General features: G+C 36.6%; 1 protein-coding gene across 1 annotated transcript; it reads right to left on the bottom strand.

Moving 5' to 3' along the window:
• Positions 1 to 508: 508 nt before the first annotated feature.
• Positions 509 to 10,997, bottom strand: LOC129740452 (protein singles bar-like). Its single transcript, XM_055732135.1, has 3 exons — positions 10,527 to 10,997; positions 9,495 to 9,647; positions 509 to 623 (listed from the first exon to the last, which is right to left on the bottom strand). The coding sequence occupies exons 1-3, from the start codon at positions 10,872 to 10,874 to the stop codon at positions 546 to 548; spliced, it is 579 nt and encodes a 192-aa protein (XP_055588110.1). The 5' UTR covers positions 10,875 to 10,997; the 3' UTR covers positions 509 to 545.
• Positions 10,998 to 18,219: the final 7,222 nt, after the last annotated feature.

The following is an 18,219-nucleotide window of genomic DNA, read 5'->3' on the forward strand; positions in this document are numbered from 1 at the left end:
GTGAATGGTCAAGTGTCTTAAATAAAAAAAAATATAGCAAACTCGCAGACATTGCACATCTCTATTGGCAGTGTTTGTTTGGAAACAACATTCATGATAGTAAGAAATTTAACTAAAAAAAAATTCTTAAGCCAAATTTCAACTCACATTGTGTTGAAATTACATTTGCTTTCATTAGCGAAGAATCTTTTTGATACTGAACGATTCATACATTTGAACTACAATGTAAAAATTAAAGATAGATAAGGGGAGTTAATTATTCTAATGCGATACTAAAATTTATTAATTAACCCTTATTTCGGATAGCACTGTTTTTATTTATCATTTTAGTGGGAGAGCGTTTGACACTTAGTCACTATACTACAAAAGATAAATTAATAATATTTTTACTTAAGCTCGTTTTTCTTTTCAATAATCATTATAAAATTATACAAATGCATCAAATAATCACATCCTTTTTAACAGTTTTGAGTAATTAGTTATATAACTTCTATACTTAGGAATAAAGCCTATCTAATACACTCTAATTAACTATTTAAAAGCTCTTAAGAATATCTTTTCAAACACCGATATGCCACGATTGCATCCATACCGTATACGATTCCAACGATTGTCCCCATGTACTGAAAAGTGGAAGAAAAAAATTGGCAATTTATACAGTGAGCGAAATAAGAATAGCATCACTATGTGTTTTGCTTGTTAAAATATGAATGATTGAAAATTACGAAAATTTTCTGCCACAGTTTGTGCTGAACTGCTTAATAGATAAATCAAGCATAACTTTACTTTTTTTCAACGTAGCAATTGGCGTTGAGGACCAAAAATATAAAAAAAAAAAAGGTGTCAAATAAGAATAGAACCACTTGAGTTTTTCAACAAAAACATGATTATTTTTAAAAATTTACTGTGTAAAAGTGAATAGTTATGCTTTTACGAATTATAGTAATAGATAACTGCATTTCAGGAGTTTTCCAGAATTCCAAAGGTTTTCAAAGATTTTTAAAGGGGGTTTTAAGAGATGCTTCTCTAGCGTTAAGGAATTTGATAAGGCTATGATCATTTAGTATCCGGGCAGTTACAAACGATTGTGTTTTAAAAACTATTCATTTTAACGAAAAACTTTCTATGGAGGAAATGAAGGTGTTAATATGACATTTAATATAAAAAAATAAAAAAATATATTTATCAATGATTTCAAGAAATAATTTTACTTTTTCATAAAATCTCTTTTTTATCTTTGCACACTTTTTTCAATCATGTATTGATCTATTATTTTTGCCACAGAAGTAAAACCTTTGCAAAATCATGATATTTTACACAAACTCACCTGGAAAAAGCAATTGGAATCTGGTTGGAACCTTTTCATTAGTAGGCATCTCGAAACATTTGATCTCTTAAATCCGGTTTAAACATAAATTTCTTCGCCCATCAGGACACATCTGTCACATTGCGTAAAAACCGGTTGCACATGTTGCAATCTAAGGAACTGTTCACTATTAGTTATTTACTAGGTCTCTACTAGTCGAAAAACACTTTTTGACTGACGGAAATGGATTAATTGCATTATTTAAGGGGTCTGCATTCAGTTATCCCCAATAACCATAGACTTTTTACCATATTTAAGATCAAGGGTTTTATTCCGAAGCCTGATTTGAGCTTCGTGTGGATTCTAGAGGGGCTCCTAATACTTCTTAACCATTCGGTCCAAAAAAGAATCAGAAAAAAATCAACAGTTTATGAGTTTTCAAGTCGAAAACGAAGAGTTTTCGAGCCGCAAAATGCGCAAAAGGCGCAAATTTGTGCAAAATTATTTTTACCATGTCTTTTTGCATCGTGAATATCTCAAACACACATTAACTTAAAAATCTGGCAAAAATAGGCAAGATAGTCCTTTTCATAACCAACACAACGCTGCTAAAGTTTTGCATATCCGAGCTCTTATAACGTAGCTATCACCGAAATAAAGTTCCCGGATACTAAATGATCATAGCCTTATTTGAGCTGTAATTCTTTACCAAACTACTTACTTTCTTCATTAAAATGACGTGAAATGATGGAACAAACATACGGGATGATTTTTGAATCAGAAAAAAAAGGTTGGAAATCAAAAACTTCGATTTAGTTCAGTAAACCACACTTTTCCCAGTTTCAAGTCGTAGATGGCAGCACTATCTTGAAGTTAAAACCAAATTTAGTCTCAATATTAATTTTCCAGGTTTATTTAGGCCCATATTCATCATTTTGAGATATTTTCGCATCACAGTTTTGTGGAAGCTCACGCTGCAGAAAGCTTTTCCGGATTAGCAAAAGAATCAACAGCACAAAAATGTACAACCGCCAAAATTCCTGCTCATCTCAACTTCCGATTCAATTGCAAATCATACCAATAATACTGCTAGCCGTCTGGTCCATCAAGCTACATCGCAAAGTATAACTTAATTCTGATAATCGGACCGAAAAATTCACTTTTAGTGACCTTGATGCAATTCTAGTTTTTTTTTGGATTTAGTGATCTTAGAATTTCCAATACGTTCACAAGGTATCTATATATATAAAAATGAATTTCTGTCTGTCTGTCTGTCTGTCTGTCTGTCTGTCTGTCTGTCTGTCTGTCTGTCTGTTCCCTATAGACTCGGAAACTACTGAACCGATTTGCGTGAAACTTGCCAGGTGGGGGTGTTGGAGGCAGGGGGAGGTTCCTATTATGGTTTGGGACCCCTCCCTCTCTCATAGAGGAGGGGAGGGCCCACCCAAATAAAAGACATTTTTTTGCATATCTCGAGCACCCATCAAGCAAATGGTATCAAAATTGGCATGGGATGGTATTTGGGTACGAGGAATATTTCTATGAATATTAGGTACCCCTCCCTCCTCTCAGTGGGGCGATAGGAAGGGGGGAGGGGGGCTATCTTACAATTTTTCAAATAACTCGAAAACTAATCAAGATATTGGAACCAAATTTGAATACTAAAAATATTTCAATGATTATTTGAGACCCCTCCCTCTTTCCAGTAGAAAGGGTGAGGGGGCCTCTTTCATATTTTTTAACATAACTCAAAAACTAATAAAGCAAATGGAACCAAATTTGGCATGGGAGAGTATTTGGATACGAAAAATATTTCTATGATTATTTAAGACTCATCCCTCTTTCCTGTTGAGAAATAAAGGGGGGAGGGACCTCTTTTATAATTTTTTACACAACTCGAAAACTAATTAAGCAAATGGAACCAAATGTGGCATGGGCGGGTATTTGGGAACGTGACATGTTCTATTGATTGTTTGAGACCCCTTCCTTCTTCCAGCGGGATGTAAGGAAAGAGGGAGGGGAGTTTCATACAATTTTTACAGCATAACTCAAAAACTACAACAGCAAACGGAACCAAATTTGGCATGGAACGATATTTGGGTACGAGAAATGCTTCTATGAATATTTGGTATCCCTCACTCCTTCAAAGAGGTGGATGAAAAGGGGGAGGAAAGGTCTCCCTTACAATTTTCAGTATAACTGGAGAGTTGATCGAGCAAATTGAACCATATTTGGCATATGAGGGTATTTGGATACGGGAAATGTTTCTATCATAAATTGAAGCCCCATCTTTTTTAAACGGAAAGATATAAAGAGGGAGAGGGGAGTTTCCATATAATTTTTTTTTGCATAACTCGAGAATTTATCGAGCAAATGAAACCAAATTTGGCATCAAAAAGTATTTGAGTACGAAAAATACTTTTTTTATGTGAAACAATTCCTTCTTGCCGTAGGATGAAAGAATTGGGAATATAGGAAAGGAAGAGGAGGCTTAAATTAAATTTTTTTCTTACAAAATCCGAGAACTGGACAAACCTTAACATGGAAAATCATTTTGGTATGATTCTATGATTATCCGACACACCATCCTCCTTTCAGTTAGTAGGTAGTTCTCAATTTATGCTAACGAAGCCAACAAATGGGAACAAATGTAGCATGGAAATGTACTTCGTTACGAGATATGTTTCTACGATTGTTATAGATCCTTACGCTTTACAGTGTAGAGAGGGAAAGAAAGGAGGAGGCTCCATATAAATTTTGTTATAAAGCTTAAAAACTTATCAACCAATGGAACTTTATTTGATATAAAAGGATTTTTGGGAACGAAAAAATTAGGTATGATTATTAAGAATCACGACCACCATTCGGCATGGGGTGAAGCTAAGGACAGAGGAGGGGCTCTCTTATCAGTTTTTCAGCATAAATCCAGAACATATCAAGAAAAAAAACCGTAGATATTGTATAAGTTAGATTGTTTGCGCACGATTATTTTGAGACCCTACAGACAGATTCAAATTATCAGATCATTAACACAAATATAGAGCAAGATTATATTTGTTTAAGTTATCTTTGTGTTGCAATTCGAAACTCCATCTGCAGCTCTCATTTAATAGCGGCTGCTTATAAATGTAAGGTGGTCCAGAGGGAGGCTTCCAATTGCCATGTCAAGGCAAGTATTTGTCCCATTTGAACACTTCTTCCGGTCATGCATCTCTGCATTCTAGCCCTGCTTCATGCACATCCGATATTATGAGTCTCTCGGCTCATAACGACAAGCGAATCTTTGAGGACGTCAGCTCAACGCTTCAACCTGCCACTAGCAACATCTCGGGAACCGAAACTATTACGCCATATTCTCAAAGGACACCGGGACGCACCACTCATGCCAATTCGGAAGCTCTCTACTCTGGCCACCAACGATCGATAGTTCCTGCACCAAGTCGTCCCGTTTTTCGGTCAGGTGGTCCAGAGGGAGGCTTCCAATTGCCATGTCAAGGCAATTACTTGTCTCATTCGAGAAATTCTCCTAGTCATACATCCGTGCTTTCCAGCTCCGCATTGTGTACCCGTCCAAACGACAGAGCTTGGTGTTACTACCAAAACGTCCGTGGTCTTCGCACTAAAATAGAGGAGTTTTATTTGCAAACTATTAATTGTACCTTTGATGTCATAATTTTGACTGAGACGGGCCTGACTGACTCATTAAGTTCATCCCAATTGTTTGGCAACGAGTATACAGTCTTTCGTTGCGATCGCAGTCCACGAAATAGCAGTAAAAAATCCTTCGGTGGAGTTCTGATTGCCGTAAAGCATAGTCATGTAAGTAGTTTTGTCACAACGGAACATGGAAACGACTTAGAACAAGTTTGTGTTGCTGTCAATATCAACGGAAAAAGATTGCTGTTATGTGCCGTATATATTCCACCCGATAAAAGCAGTTGTGTCCACTTTCTAGAGTCCCATGTGGCGACTATACGTGAACTGTGCAACCGAGTTTCTCCTGGCGAGTCTGTATTAGTTTGTGGCGACTATAATCAACCTCGATTGATATGGGAGGTCAATGATGAAGGCGCTGAACTGTTAACTGTGAATCCTCTTAGTGCTGCTGCCGCCACCTTGGTTGATGGAATGAATTCGCTGGGTTTGATTCAGTTCAATGCAATCAAGAATCACCTTGGACGGACGCTGGATCTGGTCTTCGGCCCTAGTGAGAATGAAATTAAAATTAGCACTGCTCCCGATGTTTTGGTACCTGTAGATACGCACCACCCTCCCATCGTCTTCGATTTACCTGTTAGTTTGCTGGTCACAGAAGGCTCATCAAACCTTGAGAGTAACAACACATCGTTGAACTTCCGGAAGACTAATTTTATGCTGCTTTCACAACATTTGAATGGAATTGACTGGGACGCAATTTTCGGCAATTCATCTATTGATCTGATGACAGTTTCGTTTTGTAATGTGATTTGTCAGTGGTTGAATTCGTTTTTTCCCAAATTCAAACCACCTGTTTCACCCGCTTGGAGCACACCTACCTTGCGACAACTTCGCCGTGAAAGGAATGCCTGTTTACGAAAACTCCGAAAAAATCGAACTGAACACCAGCAAGCACGGTTTAGAACAGCGAGTGCAACGAAGCAACTCTTCACGTTCCGGTTGATGCGATTGACTTTAACACGTTTACAGTACATCGAGAAGCTATCGAATCTGCGGCAAGGAAACTCAAAACGTCGTTTTCTCCTGGGCCCGATGGAATTCCTTCTGTTGTTTACTGTCGTTGCATTGAAGCTTTGTTATTGCCCTTAGCTCGAATCTTCAATCAGTCGTTTCAGCAACGTAAGTTTCCTGATATATGGAAACATTCGTTCATGTTTCCGGTCTTTAAGAATGGCGAACGTCGTAACGTGAAACAATATCGTGGCATTACCAGTTTGTCAGCAGGATCAAAATTATTTGAAATTATTGTAAGTGATGCCCTTTTACGCGCCTCATCACAGTATATAGCCATTGAACAGCACGGGTTCATGCCAGGCAGATCAGTTTCTTCGAATCTTTTGGAATACACATCTTTTTGTTTGAATCAGTTGGAAAAGAAAAAACAAGTTGACGCGGTGTACACCGACATCAAAGCTGCATTCGACACAATTGATCATGGAATTCTACTAGCTAAGCTGGCTAAGCTTGGAATCCATAACAACATGATTGTTTGGCTGAATTCATTTCTTACTGCGCGATGCATAAGAATAAAGCTTGGCAATAGCATATCTTTTCCCTTCACGAATCAATCTGGCGTTCCTCAAGGAAGTAACTTGGGACCTCTATTGTTTGCGCTATTGTTTAATGATCTAATTCTCAGCTTAGACGACGGAACCAAAATTGGATACGCTGATGATTTAAAAATATTTGTTCCCGTTGAAACCACTGCTGATTGCGTTCACCTTCAAGTGCTGTTGCATCGTTTCGGAGATTGGTGTAAACTAAACAAACTGTCCGTTAGTGTCTCGAAATGCACTGTCATAACATTCCGTCGAAGTAAAACGCCTCTTCTTTATGATTATAACATCGGCAACCAGATTTTGAACCGGGTTTTGGAGGTAAATGACCTTGGAGTTATACTTGATTCGCAACTCACGTTCAACAGTCAACGCTCTTCAGTCATCAACAAACCCAATCGTCAACTCAGATTCATAACCAAAGTGGCACGTGATTTCACAGATCCTCTATGCTTGAAGTCTCTGAACTGTGCCCTCGTCAGGTCAGTGATTGAACATGCTTCTATTGTCTGGGCTCCTTACCAGTTAAGTTGGATTTTGCGAATAGAGCGTGTTCAGAAACGGTTTATCAGATTCGCCTTGAGACACCTGCCCTGGCGCCATCCCGAAGATCTTCCTGCTTATCCAGACCGATGTCAGCTCTTCGGTCTTGATACTCTTGGATGCCGCCGAAAGACTCAACAGGCCGTATACATCGCCAAAATAATGAATGGAGAAGTGCAATCGCCCAAGCTGCTAAGTTTGATAAACTTCAGTGCCCCATCGAGGAATCTACGATTTAATTCGTTACTCGCAAGTCAAATTCACCGAACTTCATACGGCTTCAACGAGCCACTAAGTGCAATGATGCGTTTGTTCCGGGATACTGAACATCTATACCAGTTTGGAGAGCCTACTAGTCGTTTTGTTCGTCGTATACGCCAATCCAGGTTTTTAATTCAGTTTGACTTTGTTTTTAATATTCATATAAACTTAAATGATCGATGAATTAATAATAATAATAATAATAATAATAATAATAATAATAATAAAAATAATAATAATAATAATAATAATAATAATAATAAATTATGTTATAATTTGATTAAAATAATGCCAATAAAACAATAAAAATTTGAATAATTTTTGAAAATATCACTTGATTTTGAAAGGTGTAGCAAAGCACACCGGGTCAGCTAGTATGTATATATTTCTTGATCAACATCAGCCAGCACTCCCTAATTAATCCCGGATAATCGAAAATGGGCATTAATTTGGTTGAATAGCAAGATAGTGCTGCAATCTATGATTTAAAACCAGAGAAATAGTGTTTGACTATTAAAAAACATTAGTATTTTGGAATTCCGACCTGCTTTTTTTATTCAAACTCAGCCTCAAATCTATGTTTCATCATTTTGCATCATACACAGCAAAAAAAGTGTTGCGATATTACATCAAAAACGTCCACATAACTTGAGTCGCTAAATGGTACCTAATATTACATGTTTTTGATGTATCAGCTACTCCATAAATGTGACGTAGTAGACAAATCAGAGTATGAGAATAATGTTCTATCTAAGCGCTATCATTTAACATTTTCCCTTGACTTTATCATACATTTATTGATTCAGCATTCAATTAGGGTTTTTTTTATCAAGTCGAAAAGGGTTGTCGAAATTCAAGTCAAAAACAAGCTGAGTCAACGACTTTGAAGCAACTAAAAATTTATTATCAGTCGATGTGTTTAGTTTATATTTGTTAAAATTACTAATCCTATACAAACTTTAATCAACATTTTCTGTGCAGCATTCCCCTTATCTTGAAGTAGGACTTTCATGCTAGAGTTGCTCGAATATGGGGCCATAAGTTGAATCACCGCAATTTTCGGATTAAGACTTCATGTTGGAACGATCACTGGACACTAATCTTCCCAAGTTTTTTTTTTCCAAATCGACTGGTTTGAGTCACTTCGTTTTTCGCAAGCCGGAACACATCCTATTTTAAGCTTTAAATGAAAAAATCACAGGAAAGATGAATAAAATAAAATGCTCCCCTTATCATCCTGGTGTTTCAAATCATAAAATTTTCTACCGCTGATTCAAATGGGCTAAATTCCCTAAAAATAATAAATAGTGCAATGAAACTTAAAGCAATACTTTTGCTTAGAAATTTACTTGATTTTGGTAGTACTTACAAGCCAAACAAATACTGCTGAGCTCCGTAATCCGTTTGAAACTTTTGGAAATGAATTCAATTTGAGAAGCCAATTGAGGAAAACATTGACTGCTTGATGAGATATCACATGAAAATTTGTGATATTACATCACACGACGTGTTCGCATTGTGTTCATCGTTTTGATGTAATATTGCAACAGAAATCCCTAATACCTACTACATCATTTCCAGAAATAACATCGTCCATAATTACATTTTCTTTTGCTGTGTACTTATGAATGTTAATGAAGAAATCAAGCAGTTCGATAAAGTTTTATAGCTCAAATATCAAATTCCTTAACGCTAGGAGAGCATCTCTTAAAATCCCCTTTTAATACCTTTGAAAACCTTTGGAATTCTGGAAAACTCCTGAAATGCAGTTATCTATTCAAATAATTCGTTAAAGCATTATTATTCACTTTTACACAGTAAATTTTTAAAAGTATTCTTGTTTTTGTTGAAAAATTCAAGTGATGCTATTCTTCTTCTTCGCACCCCTTTTTTCACATTTTTGGTCCTCAACGCCAATTGCTACGTCCGAAAAAAGTAAACTTATGCTTGATTTATCTGTAAAGCAACTCAGAACAAACTGTGGAAGAAAATTTTCGTAATTTTCAATCATTCATATTTTAACAAGCAAAACACATAATGGTGCTATTCTTATTTCGCTCACTGTAGTAGTAAGTAGTATCTAAGTCTTCTTAAACGTTCAACAAACTTACGTAAACTGCAGTCATGGCTGGATAGGCACCGTAGAGTCCTCCGGTGATCTTGGAGAGTACATATTTAGGGTAGAGCCATACGATCACAGCGAATCCAAGATACAACGAGGCACTCAGATACATGAAGCAAGCGATTCCATTGTACATTACCTCCTGAGAAAGGGAAACAAAAATAAAGTCACCAATCTCTCAACTGAACTGTCGACGAGAATATTGACTGGGACCAGGTGAGAACGCTGGCTCCGGATCGTAAACAGTGGAGGTCTCTTCCCAAGTAACACAGATCAAGCTGACTAGCATTTCGATGTTTTATTATGGTTTTATTATGGATTTTTTTGTGCAGCTCGTTTATAATGGTTTTATTATGGTCAGGCAAAATGCTTATATTCTTGAATCGACCATCTGTTTTCAGATAGTTTTGAAAACGCTCATAAATCTTTACTGTTTTAGTTATTTAGAAAGAGTTACGTAAGAGTAATTACGGCCCTTTACACCGGAGAATCAGCGCGAGAACATTAACTAAGTATGTATCATTTGCCAATGCAAACTTATACGAATTTATTGAGTTCAGTTTGCAACCGTGTGAACGAATTCGGGCTTCAGGTTTTAATTTCAAGAATCAGTCATTTGAAATTTTAAACAAAACAAAAAGGTTCAAGTATGCATCTGATATTGTAGGGCCTTGAAAATGATGCGTGTTTTGGTTTCCAAAATTTGAATAATTACCAAATTGATGTTTTACGATAATAACAATGTAAGGGTTACATTTGCACTTTAGTTATTTTCCGAAATTATTCAAAAGCTAACAACCTAAAGCCATTCTAACACGCATCTCATTTAATTTTTAGATAACTTATTGCAGGTCATTGTTTGCTGTAAACTTCAAGGATGATTTTTAGAATAAAATTCTCTAGGAACCGGTTTAAGAGATATTTTATCAATATTTTGTTTGAAATTGTTTGAAAATAAACATGGGATACATTTTTCTAAACAGGGAATCATTCATATGAGAATGTCTGATGAAATACTTACGAAAATGCTCTGCCGCACCAGATGAAACGTCCTGGACGAAATCGCGTAGCACAGCAGCAGAATGGTAGTCGTCGTCAAACAGGCTGATACTGTCATTAAAAATCCATGAAACGCCTCTGCAATATCATTGGCCGAATCCATCCCGAACTGAATCAGCAACGTTTGACAAAACGAGCCGAGGATAAGCTCGAATATCTTCAGGGTCCCATTTTTCGACATGAAAAACTCCAAATTGATACAGGTACAAACCCGACAGCACCCAATCCGAACGCCTCGATTCTGGGACTCATTTAAGTGACCTCCAGACGAACCTCCTCCGTTTGGCATCTGAATCACCGTTTTAGGCATCTCGAATAGATGTTTCACTCAAAGCAGCAACAACGACGAAAAACCAAACAAAACAAGTGAAGATTTTCGGTGTGACACGAAGAACACGATCGTTTGCGGGAGATAGCTGTGCGTGATCTGAACGCCGCGTTTGCTCGCGAAAGACTGACGGGTAGAACATTTTCTTACAGGAAATTCTCAGATTTTCAGGAGAACGATCTTTGTTGAGTTTGATGTTTTTTTTCTTCGATCTCTGAGGGCTTCTTGGGAAAGTATATGTTCACAAGTTTTCTATGAGACGAGACTTATCAAAAAGGCAACAGCCAATAAAAAATGACGAAAAGCACAAACATTACAACAACGACACAAATTACAAAAATCACAAAAATGCCAAAACCGCCAAAAATGACAAGAATGACAAAAATGACAAAAATGACACAAATGACAAAAATGACAAAAATGACAAAAATGACAAAAATGACAAAAATGACAAAAATGACAAAAATGACAAAAATGACAAAAATGACAAAAATGACAAAAATGACAAAAATGACAAAAATGACAAAAATGACAAAAATGACAAAAATGACAAAAATGACAAAAATGACAAAAATGACAAAAATGACAAAAATGACAAAAATGACAAAAATGACAAAAATGACAAAAATGACACAAATGACAAAAATGACAAAAATGACAAAAATGACAAAAATGACAAAAATGACAAAAATACAAAAAATACAAAAAATACAAAAATTACAAAAATTACAAAAATTACAAAAATTACAAAAATTACAAAAATTACAAAAATGGCAAAAATGACAAAAATTATTAGAGTAAACATTGAATTCAACCAGCGGATGATGATCTAAAATGTCTCAGGATAAGTACCTAGTTTTAATTTATTTGAAAACATTTTATTCACAAAAAGTGGCTTATTAGGGATAATCTTGTTTTTTTTTTTTTGACGAAACCATGCAAAACAGAAACGCAGACACCAGATACCCAGACTGATCAGTGGCGGTTGAGCCCATACAACTACAAATCACCCAGAATCATACGCCATCTGACGGGGCATCGTGAAACCATTGTGGCTCATCAAGAAAAAGAAATACACTTGATAATTTACAAGCCAAATGAAAACTGTCTTGATTGAATCACCTATTAGTATTTGGAATTCTACCTTAAATATTTTCTTTTTGATTTTTGTCTTCAATGTTAAATTGTTTATTCTTTTTTCTGTATCATAATAAGAAATGAATGTTGTTCAAACAATGATTGTTGATTGATTAAGATGAAAAAAATACAAACGCTAGGTTATACCGGTCCTTAGTTGAAAGGCAATTAATTTTAGGATTAAGTTTGGATTTCGAAATTTATCCGGCAGAGATATGAAAATTATAATGTACATAAAAAATAATAAATCGAATTCTGAATTGTTCGTCTCAATCTGAATGGTTGGTTGGTTTACTACTAAAAAAATCAACTACATATAATTTCTTGAAAAACTTGAACTCCAATTTATCTTAACTGTTTTTTTTTTTGCTCATACCTATAGATAGATTTGAGGAGTGAAATAACTTATTGACATTATCGTTGGATTGATTAAAGCTTGTTTAGACAATTTTCAGAAAAAAATAAATAAAAACAGAATAATAAATGTGAAGAATGTTTTGATAAACTGTCTAATTCTATTTGCCACTGGAAGTACTCGTGATAGAATGCTGATTGTTTTTCTAAAAAATTTAAATTTATGGAAAAATAATCTTGGAAACGACCGTGTTTGTCGCTCGGTTATTTTCCCCTGCTCATTTGTACACACCCAACGAGAGTGCGTGAGAAATGTAAAAAAACAGTAATGGCCTTTTTGGTCTAATTCTGGACTTGGGGAAAATTGACTTAAAAAGCGGCCATTTTTTAGACTATTTTTCCCATCTAAATCCTTACACGAGAGCAAGTGTGCGTGAGAAATGTCAACTTGAAAATCTTTAATTCTGAAAAAAATTGTTGTAAAACAAGAGCAAATATCCACTGAATTTGGAACATTTAATTGATTCAAAGTTTTGTTAAAACCTAGGTCCGACAGTAATTAGTTTACAAAATGAATCCATTCTTCAAAAAAATATAATTTTGAATAAGGTTCTTTAAACGCTGCCCAGTAAATAGCAATAATTTCGCTGTAACTAAATTTATTTATCGAACTCAATGCTTTTCCACATCACCAAAACGAATTTAGAATGGTAAAAGAACATTACTATCTTGATGCAAACGAAGGTCATTTTTAGTTTCTTGTCGTAGCATGGAATGTCAAGTACCGTATGGCTGTGTGAGTGAATTCATTTAATGTTTTGATTTTGATGTGACGAATTCACGTTCATTTTTTTATACCTATTGATAAAACCAATTACACGTGCGATATTCAAAAATGGTTCGAAATTTAACTAAAAAGAAAAATAACTTAACAACAGAACAGGAATAGCTAATTTGTTCTCATTAAACAGTTTTTGATGGTTGAGATTGTTTGTCAATATTAATCATATTTCATCCAACGCACTTTGTTAAAAATTGTACTAAATTTGCGGGAAAATGTTTACAAGATGCATCATCTTGGAGTCCAAATATTGTTCCGAAAACTGCCTCGTCCAGTGGGCGGTAAAAGGGCTTTAATATCTAAAATCAGTTCGATATTTTGAAAAGCAGACATTTCTCGAATGTGACTAAGTTTTTCATCGAATGGAAAGTTTCAGGATTTATTCGAGAAAAAGTGAATAAAAATCTGACTCCTATTTTTCGTTGTAGATGTTGACTTGGTAGTATATTTCGTAGTTGCGTTTTTCATTCATTTCTTCGGTAAACTACACATTGCTTTTCAAATTTTGTAAATATCACTTTTACTTTTGTTTTATTTATCTGCAATATACAATCAGTGATACTTGAATTTACCCTTGACGCAGGTTCCGGGGGTTAACGAAATCTTACAGTTGAAAGAGATCTCCACAAATGAAGCAATTGTTAGGCAGCCAAGGCAGCTTTTTATTTCCGCAGTTCTTCTTGTGAATTGAGAATGTGTGATTTTCAACCACATCGGAGATTTCAGAAAATGATTATTTTTCAACCACAACGCAATAAGGAAGTGTAGCGGACAATCATCAATACTCATCCAACTTAAATAGTTGAAAAATCATCGCTTTAGTCGTAAATGATGGCAATTCTTTAAAGTTTACTGATGAACTCAAACATCAAACAAAGCGTCGTGCAATATTGGTGTTAATTGAATTTATTTCAATTCATCAAAATTGAGCTATGAATTTCTTCGCACATCGTTTCAAGTGAGTTTCCTGATGTCAAACCACCAATTCATCATAAATTACGAAAGAAGTTTAAACGTTTCGTTAAGATGGAAGAACGTTTATGATTGAATTTTAACAACATTTGGTAATGCGCTCTAATTCAAAAATGGTTCTTTTTTCTATCAAAAGTAGGTAACCAAAAACGACCGTGTTCATCGCTAGATGTAAAAAAAAACAAATAGCACAATGCAAATGTGTGTGTGATACATCAAGGGCGTTTCAATATGCACACAAAAAAAGTTATGTTTGTGTAAGCTTTTTCCGTTTGTGTATGTGGCCGTTAGTTTCACGATAACCCGTAGATAGCGCTGCGGAACAAGCGCCAAAAACAGCCTTCAGTGGTCAGTCTGGTGTCTGCGATAATATGTTCCACAAAGTTGTTTGTCGTACTAAAATACACCACTTTGTTGAACATTTCAAGTTTGTAAAATGTGATACTTCAGAGCTATGCTAAAAAGATTACCGAAAATAGGGCTTTTTCGCGCCTTATTTTACAAACACCGGGCTACATCGGGCAGCTCGCTTTAGATGCAAAATGAAGTCAAAGATTTCGTCTACAAGGTGCAGGTACAACCGTCTGTATCCACTTGTATCCAAGCGAGATACATCAATTTTACTTTTCCATGTTTGCATTAAAAACAAAGATTTCTATAAACATTAGCGCATTCTACCACGTGTGTTTTCTTCTAGCTTTTCCCTGCGCGATGTCAGAAGCAAAGGTTTGGAAGCGCATTTGTAGTATTAGTCCATGAGTGCTTGCGAGAGAGTGAAACACTCCGTCGTACGAGATTGCTCTCCCATCTGGGTCGCTCTGGATGTTGACTGTATTCGGAGTGCTTTGTATCCCAGTAAGCGCGTCCTCTCAGAAATCGACAGAGCATGCAAAAAATTGAGAGTTGAGTCATCGAACTTAGAATAAAACGGTTAACTTCGGCGACACTCCAAGAACGCAAATATTTTCATTCGGTTTGTCCTGCCGAGATACCTAGAGGCAACGAATGCTAATGCGTACATGCGAAATCAGTTTGAATCGTACGCTCGTACGGTGCAGTCGACTTCTCAGGCAGGCAAACACGCGTCTCGAAGGGAAACATACAAACACGATTCGGGTTGTTTTCGTGTGTTTCTCTGGAGGGCGTGTCTTAGATTATTTCGTGGCACTCACTCAAGGCACGCGTATGGTGTGTTCCTCTCTACCGATGTGATGATGCAAAATCGTCAGAGAGATCGTTACGATCCCTCTGGCGATTTGAGTTACCTCTCTGCCGATTCATGCTTACTGGGATGTAGCAGATTTCGAGTACCTTTAGATGCTTATGATGTTTATGGGTCGATTCACGATGACGTATTCTCCCTTTTGTGGTGACAGTTCGCACGTCCTGTTTACAAAATTTTACGAACGAGAAATGGGGTGCGGCGAAATTTTTCGTGTAGCTGCATGGTCAAGAAATTGTACTCAAAACTCAGTTTATGGATAGCAAAAAACCAAGTTCCATTTTGTGAATTAAATTTAGCGCTTTTTTTTGGTTTCTTATGTTTATCTCTTTGTAAATGAACAGAAAGTTGAAAATTCGTAAAAAAGTTTGAAAAGGAGGTTTGTTTATTAAAATGTTTCAACATGTTTTCAAAACCTTTCTTCAACGAATTTGTTCTGGACCAACCCACTTTGCATTGAATATTCTGGGAAAGTGCGTCTACTTGAAACAAAAAATCCCATCAAACGTCAAAATGTGGAAACTTCTAAAGAATTCGAATGTGCCGAATCGATTGTCCGGAAATTTCTTGTGTTATTTTGACCGGAAGCTGTAAAATAAATGCACATACTTATACGACAACACCATTCAGGGACAAAAGAATATAATATAGAAAAATTCTCCGGAAAACATTCCGAAAGAAAAGTCTTCACTATTAAAAATTTGTACGATATGATATTTTCGAGGAATAAAAATAACGTCAGTTAAACCACTAATCACACTGACATGAGACTTATAGTACAAAATTCCTCTCAGTTTTTGGCTAGACATTGCGCGGCACCAATTCGAGCATGAACATTTTACTGGTATCGACATTTCAGTTAACTTTCGAGCAGCGCCAAAAATCGAAATCGAGTGTCCAGTCAGTGGTCAGTGGTTTAACTTTTAAGTTTAAGGCCATTTATTCCAGCTGAATTTCAGCTGGATTAACAAACAAAATGATTAATTTTTCATTATTTGATACTTAAAACATCTAATTTTCTTTTTAATTTTATGTATCCCAAAATTGAGCTGTGAACTTTTGCTAAAAACGTGTGAATGAGAATTAAATGAGGACCGAAATGTTTGCGCTTCCTCAGCGTGTAGAATTGGAAAATAAGGAATCAAAACAGGAATCGCGAAATGTCAAAAACAGTGAGGCCAGGCAGTGCGTGAATCGACCTATTGGAACTGTCTATCAGAGGTGCCAGGTGTCCTGATTTATCAGGATTTGTCCTGATTTTCGTGAGACCGTCCTGATTTTTCAAAAACTCTTGAGTTGTTCTGATTTTTTAAAATTTGTCCCCAAAATGTCCTGATTTGTCCTGATTTTCATAAAAATTTCTTAAATATGACCAAATTTGTAGTTAAACTATGAGAAAATCGATTAAAAAGGTTATAAAATAGTTAAACCCATTTAACAGATGGTAATCTTCGGTTGAGATGATATTCAAATGCTGTTTTTCGATATGAACTACCGGCCAGCCAACAATCTGCGTACTGTTGTTGCATAAATCAAGGCGTTTACGGCACCTGTATTGCGCCTTTATTTTTGGAATTTATTCAGAAATTCTCATTATTATCATGAATCAAGTGGTATCCTGAAAAATCCTGATTTTGACCTTTCCGTTGTCCTGATTTTCGACGAAACCACCTGGCACCCCTGCTGTCTATCACGGTGGCTTTATCGAAGTCAAACATGTACTGCTGTTTGAAGCAATGTTCCCTTTTGTTGTGCTGACCTGTACTTTTCACCACGTGATTCGAAAGAAAGTGTTATTTTCGACTCCAAAACCTCAGTTTTCCTTCCAACCGCCGATGTGATAGGACGTTTTTCTATAACAGTGCGCGTTTATTCTGAAGTGACTATTCGATTCGAACATTTGCTTTTCGCAATCACGGACATCCTAATTAAGAGACTTTCACTACCAGAGTGCATAGTTATTCCCACATAGCGTCACCCTACAATGGGGGAAAATTCCTCCCCTTGGGGCCGGGCCCCAATTCCTGCCAGTTCAAATCAACGACGGATTCCCGAATGGATGGACCCCAGCGGAGTACACGGGGAAATGCAATTCCTCTTGCTCAAACCTACTCCCCCCCAACAAACTTCCCACCTATCCCTTCATAATCTCAAAAACTATCGAACTTGCTGCTGGCCAAATTGCCGGTGGGCATCCTTGTGATAAAGGGCAAGCCTACTTACTTAAAGTTAGATCGCCTAAACAAGTTGAAAAACTCCTAGCAGTAAACCAGTTAATCGATTCCACCCCCATCTCCATCACCATACACCCTTCTCTTAACACATGGAAGTGTGTGGTTACGTGCCCAGAAGCGGCCGGAGCAACTAACGAACAGTTAGCTGAAGACTTGGCTTGCCAAGTGGCTTGCCAAGGAGTCACTAACGTGTACCGATTCATCAACAAGACCGATGGCAAAGAAACTTCTACCAATACTTTTGTCCTGACCATTCGAGGAACCACTGTCCCCACCCACATTCGTTTTGGTTTCCTGCAAGTCCGAACCCGTCCTTACTATCCCCGCCCCATGATCTGCCTCCAATGCGGAAAGTTCGGGCATACTAAAAAGTATTGCAAGAACGAATTGATCTGTCTCATCTGCGGTGACAATAAAATTCATCCGAACTGTAAACTACCATCCAACTGTGTGAACTGCCAAAACGCTCACCCATCCAACAGCCGTTCTTGTTCAGTTTTCAAAACTGAACAGGAAATCATCAAAATTAGAACCGACCTTGGTGTCTCCCATGCTGAAGCCATCAAG

Source organism: Uranotaenia lowii, chromosome 1 (assembly GCF_029784155.1).
Source record: "Uranotaenia lowii strain MFRU-FL chromosome 1, ASM2978415v1, whole genome shotgun sequence".
Taxonomy (NCBI): domain Eukaryota; kingdom Metazoa; phylum Arthropoda; class Insecta; order Diptera; family Culicidae; genus Uranotaenia; species Uranotaenia lowii.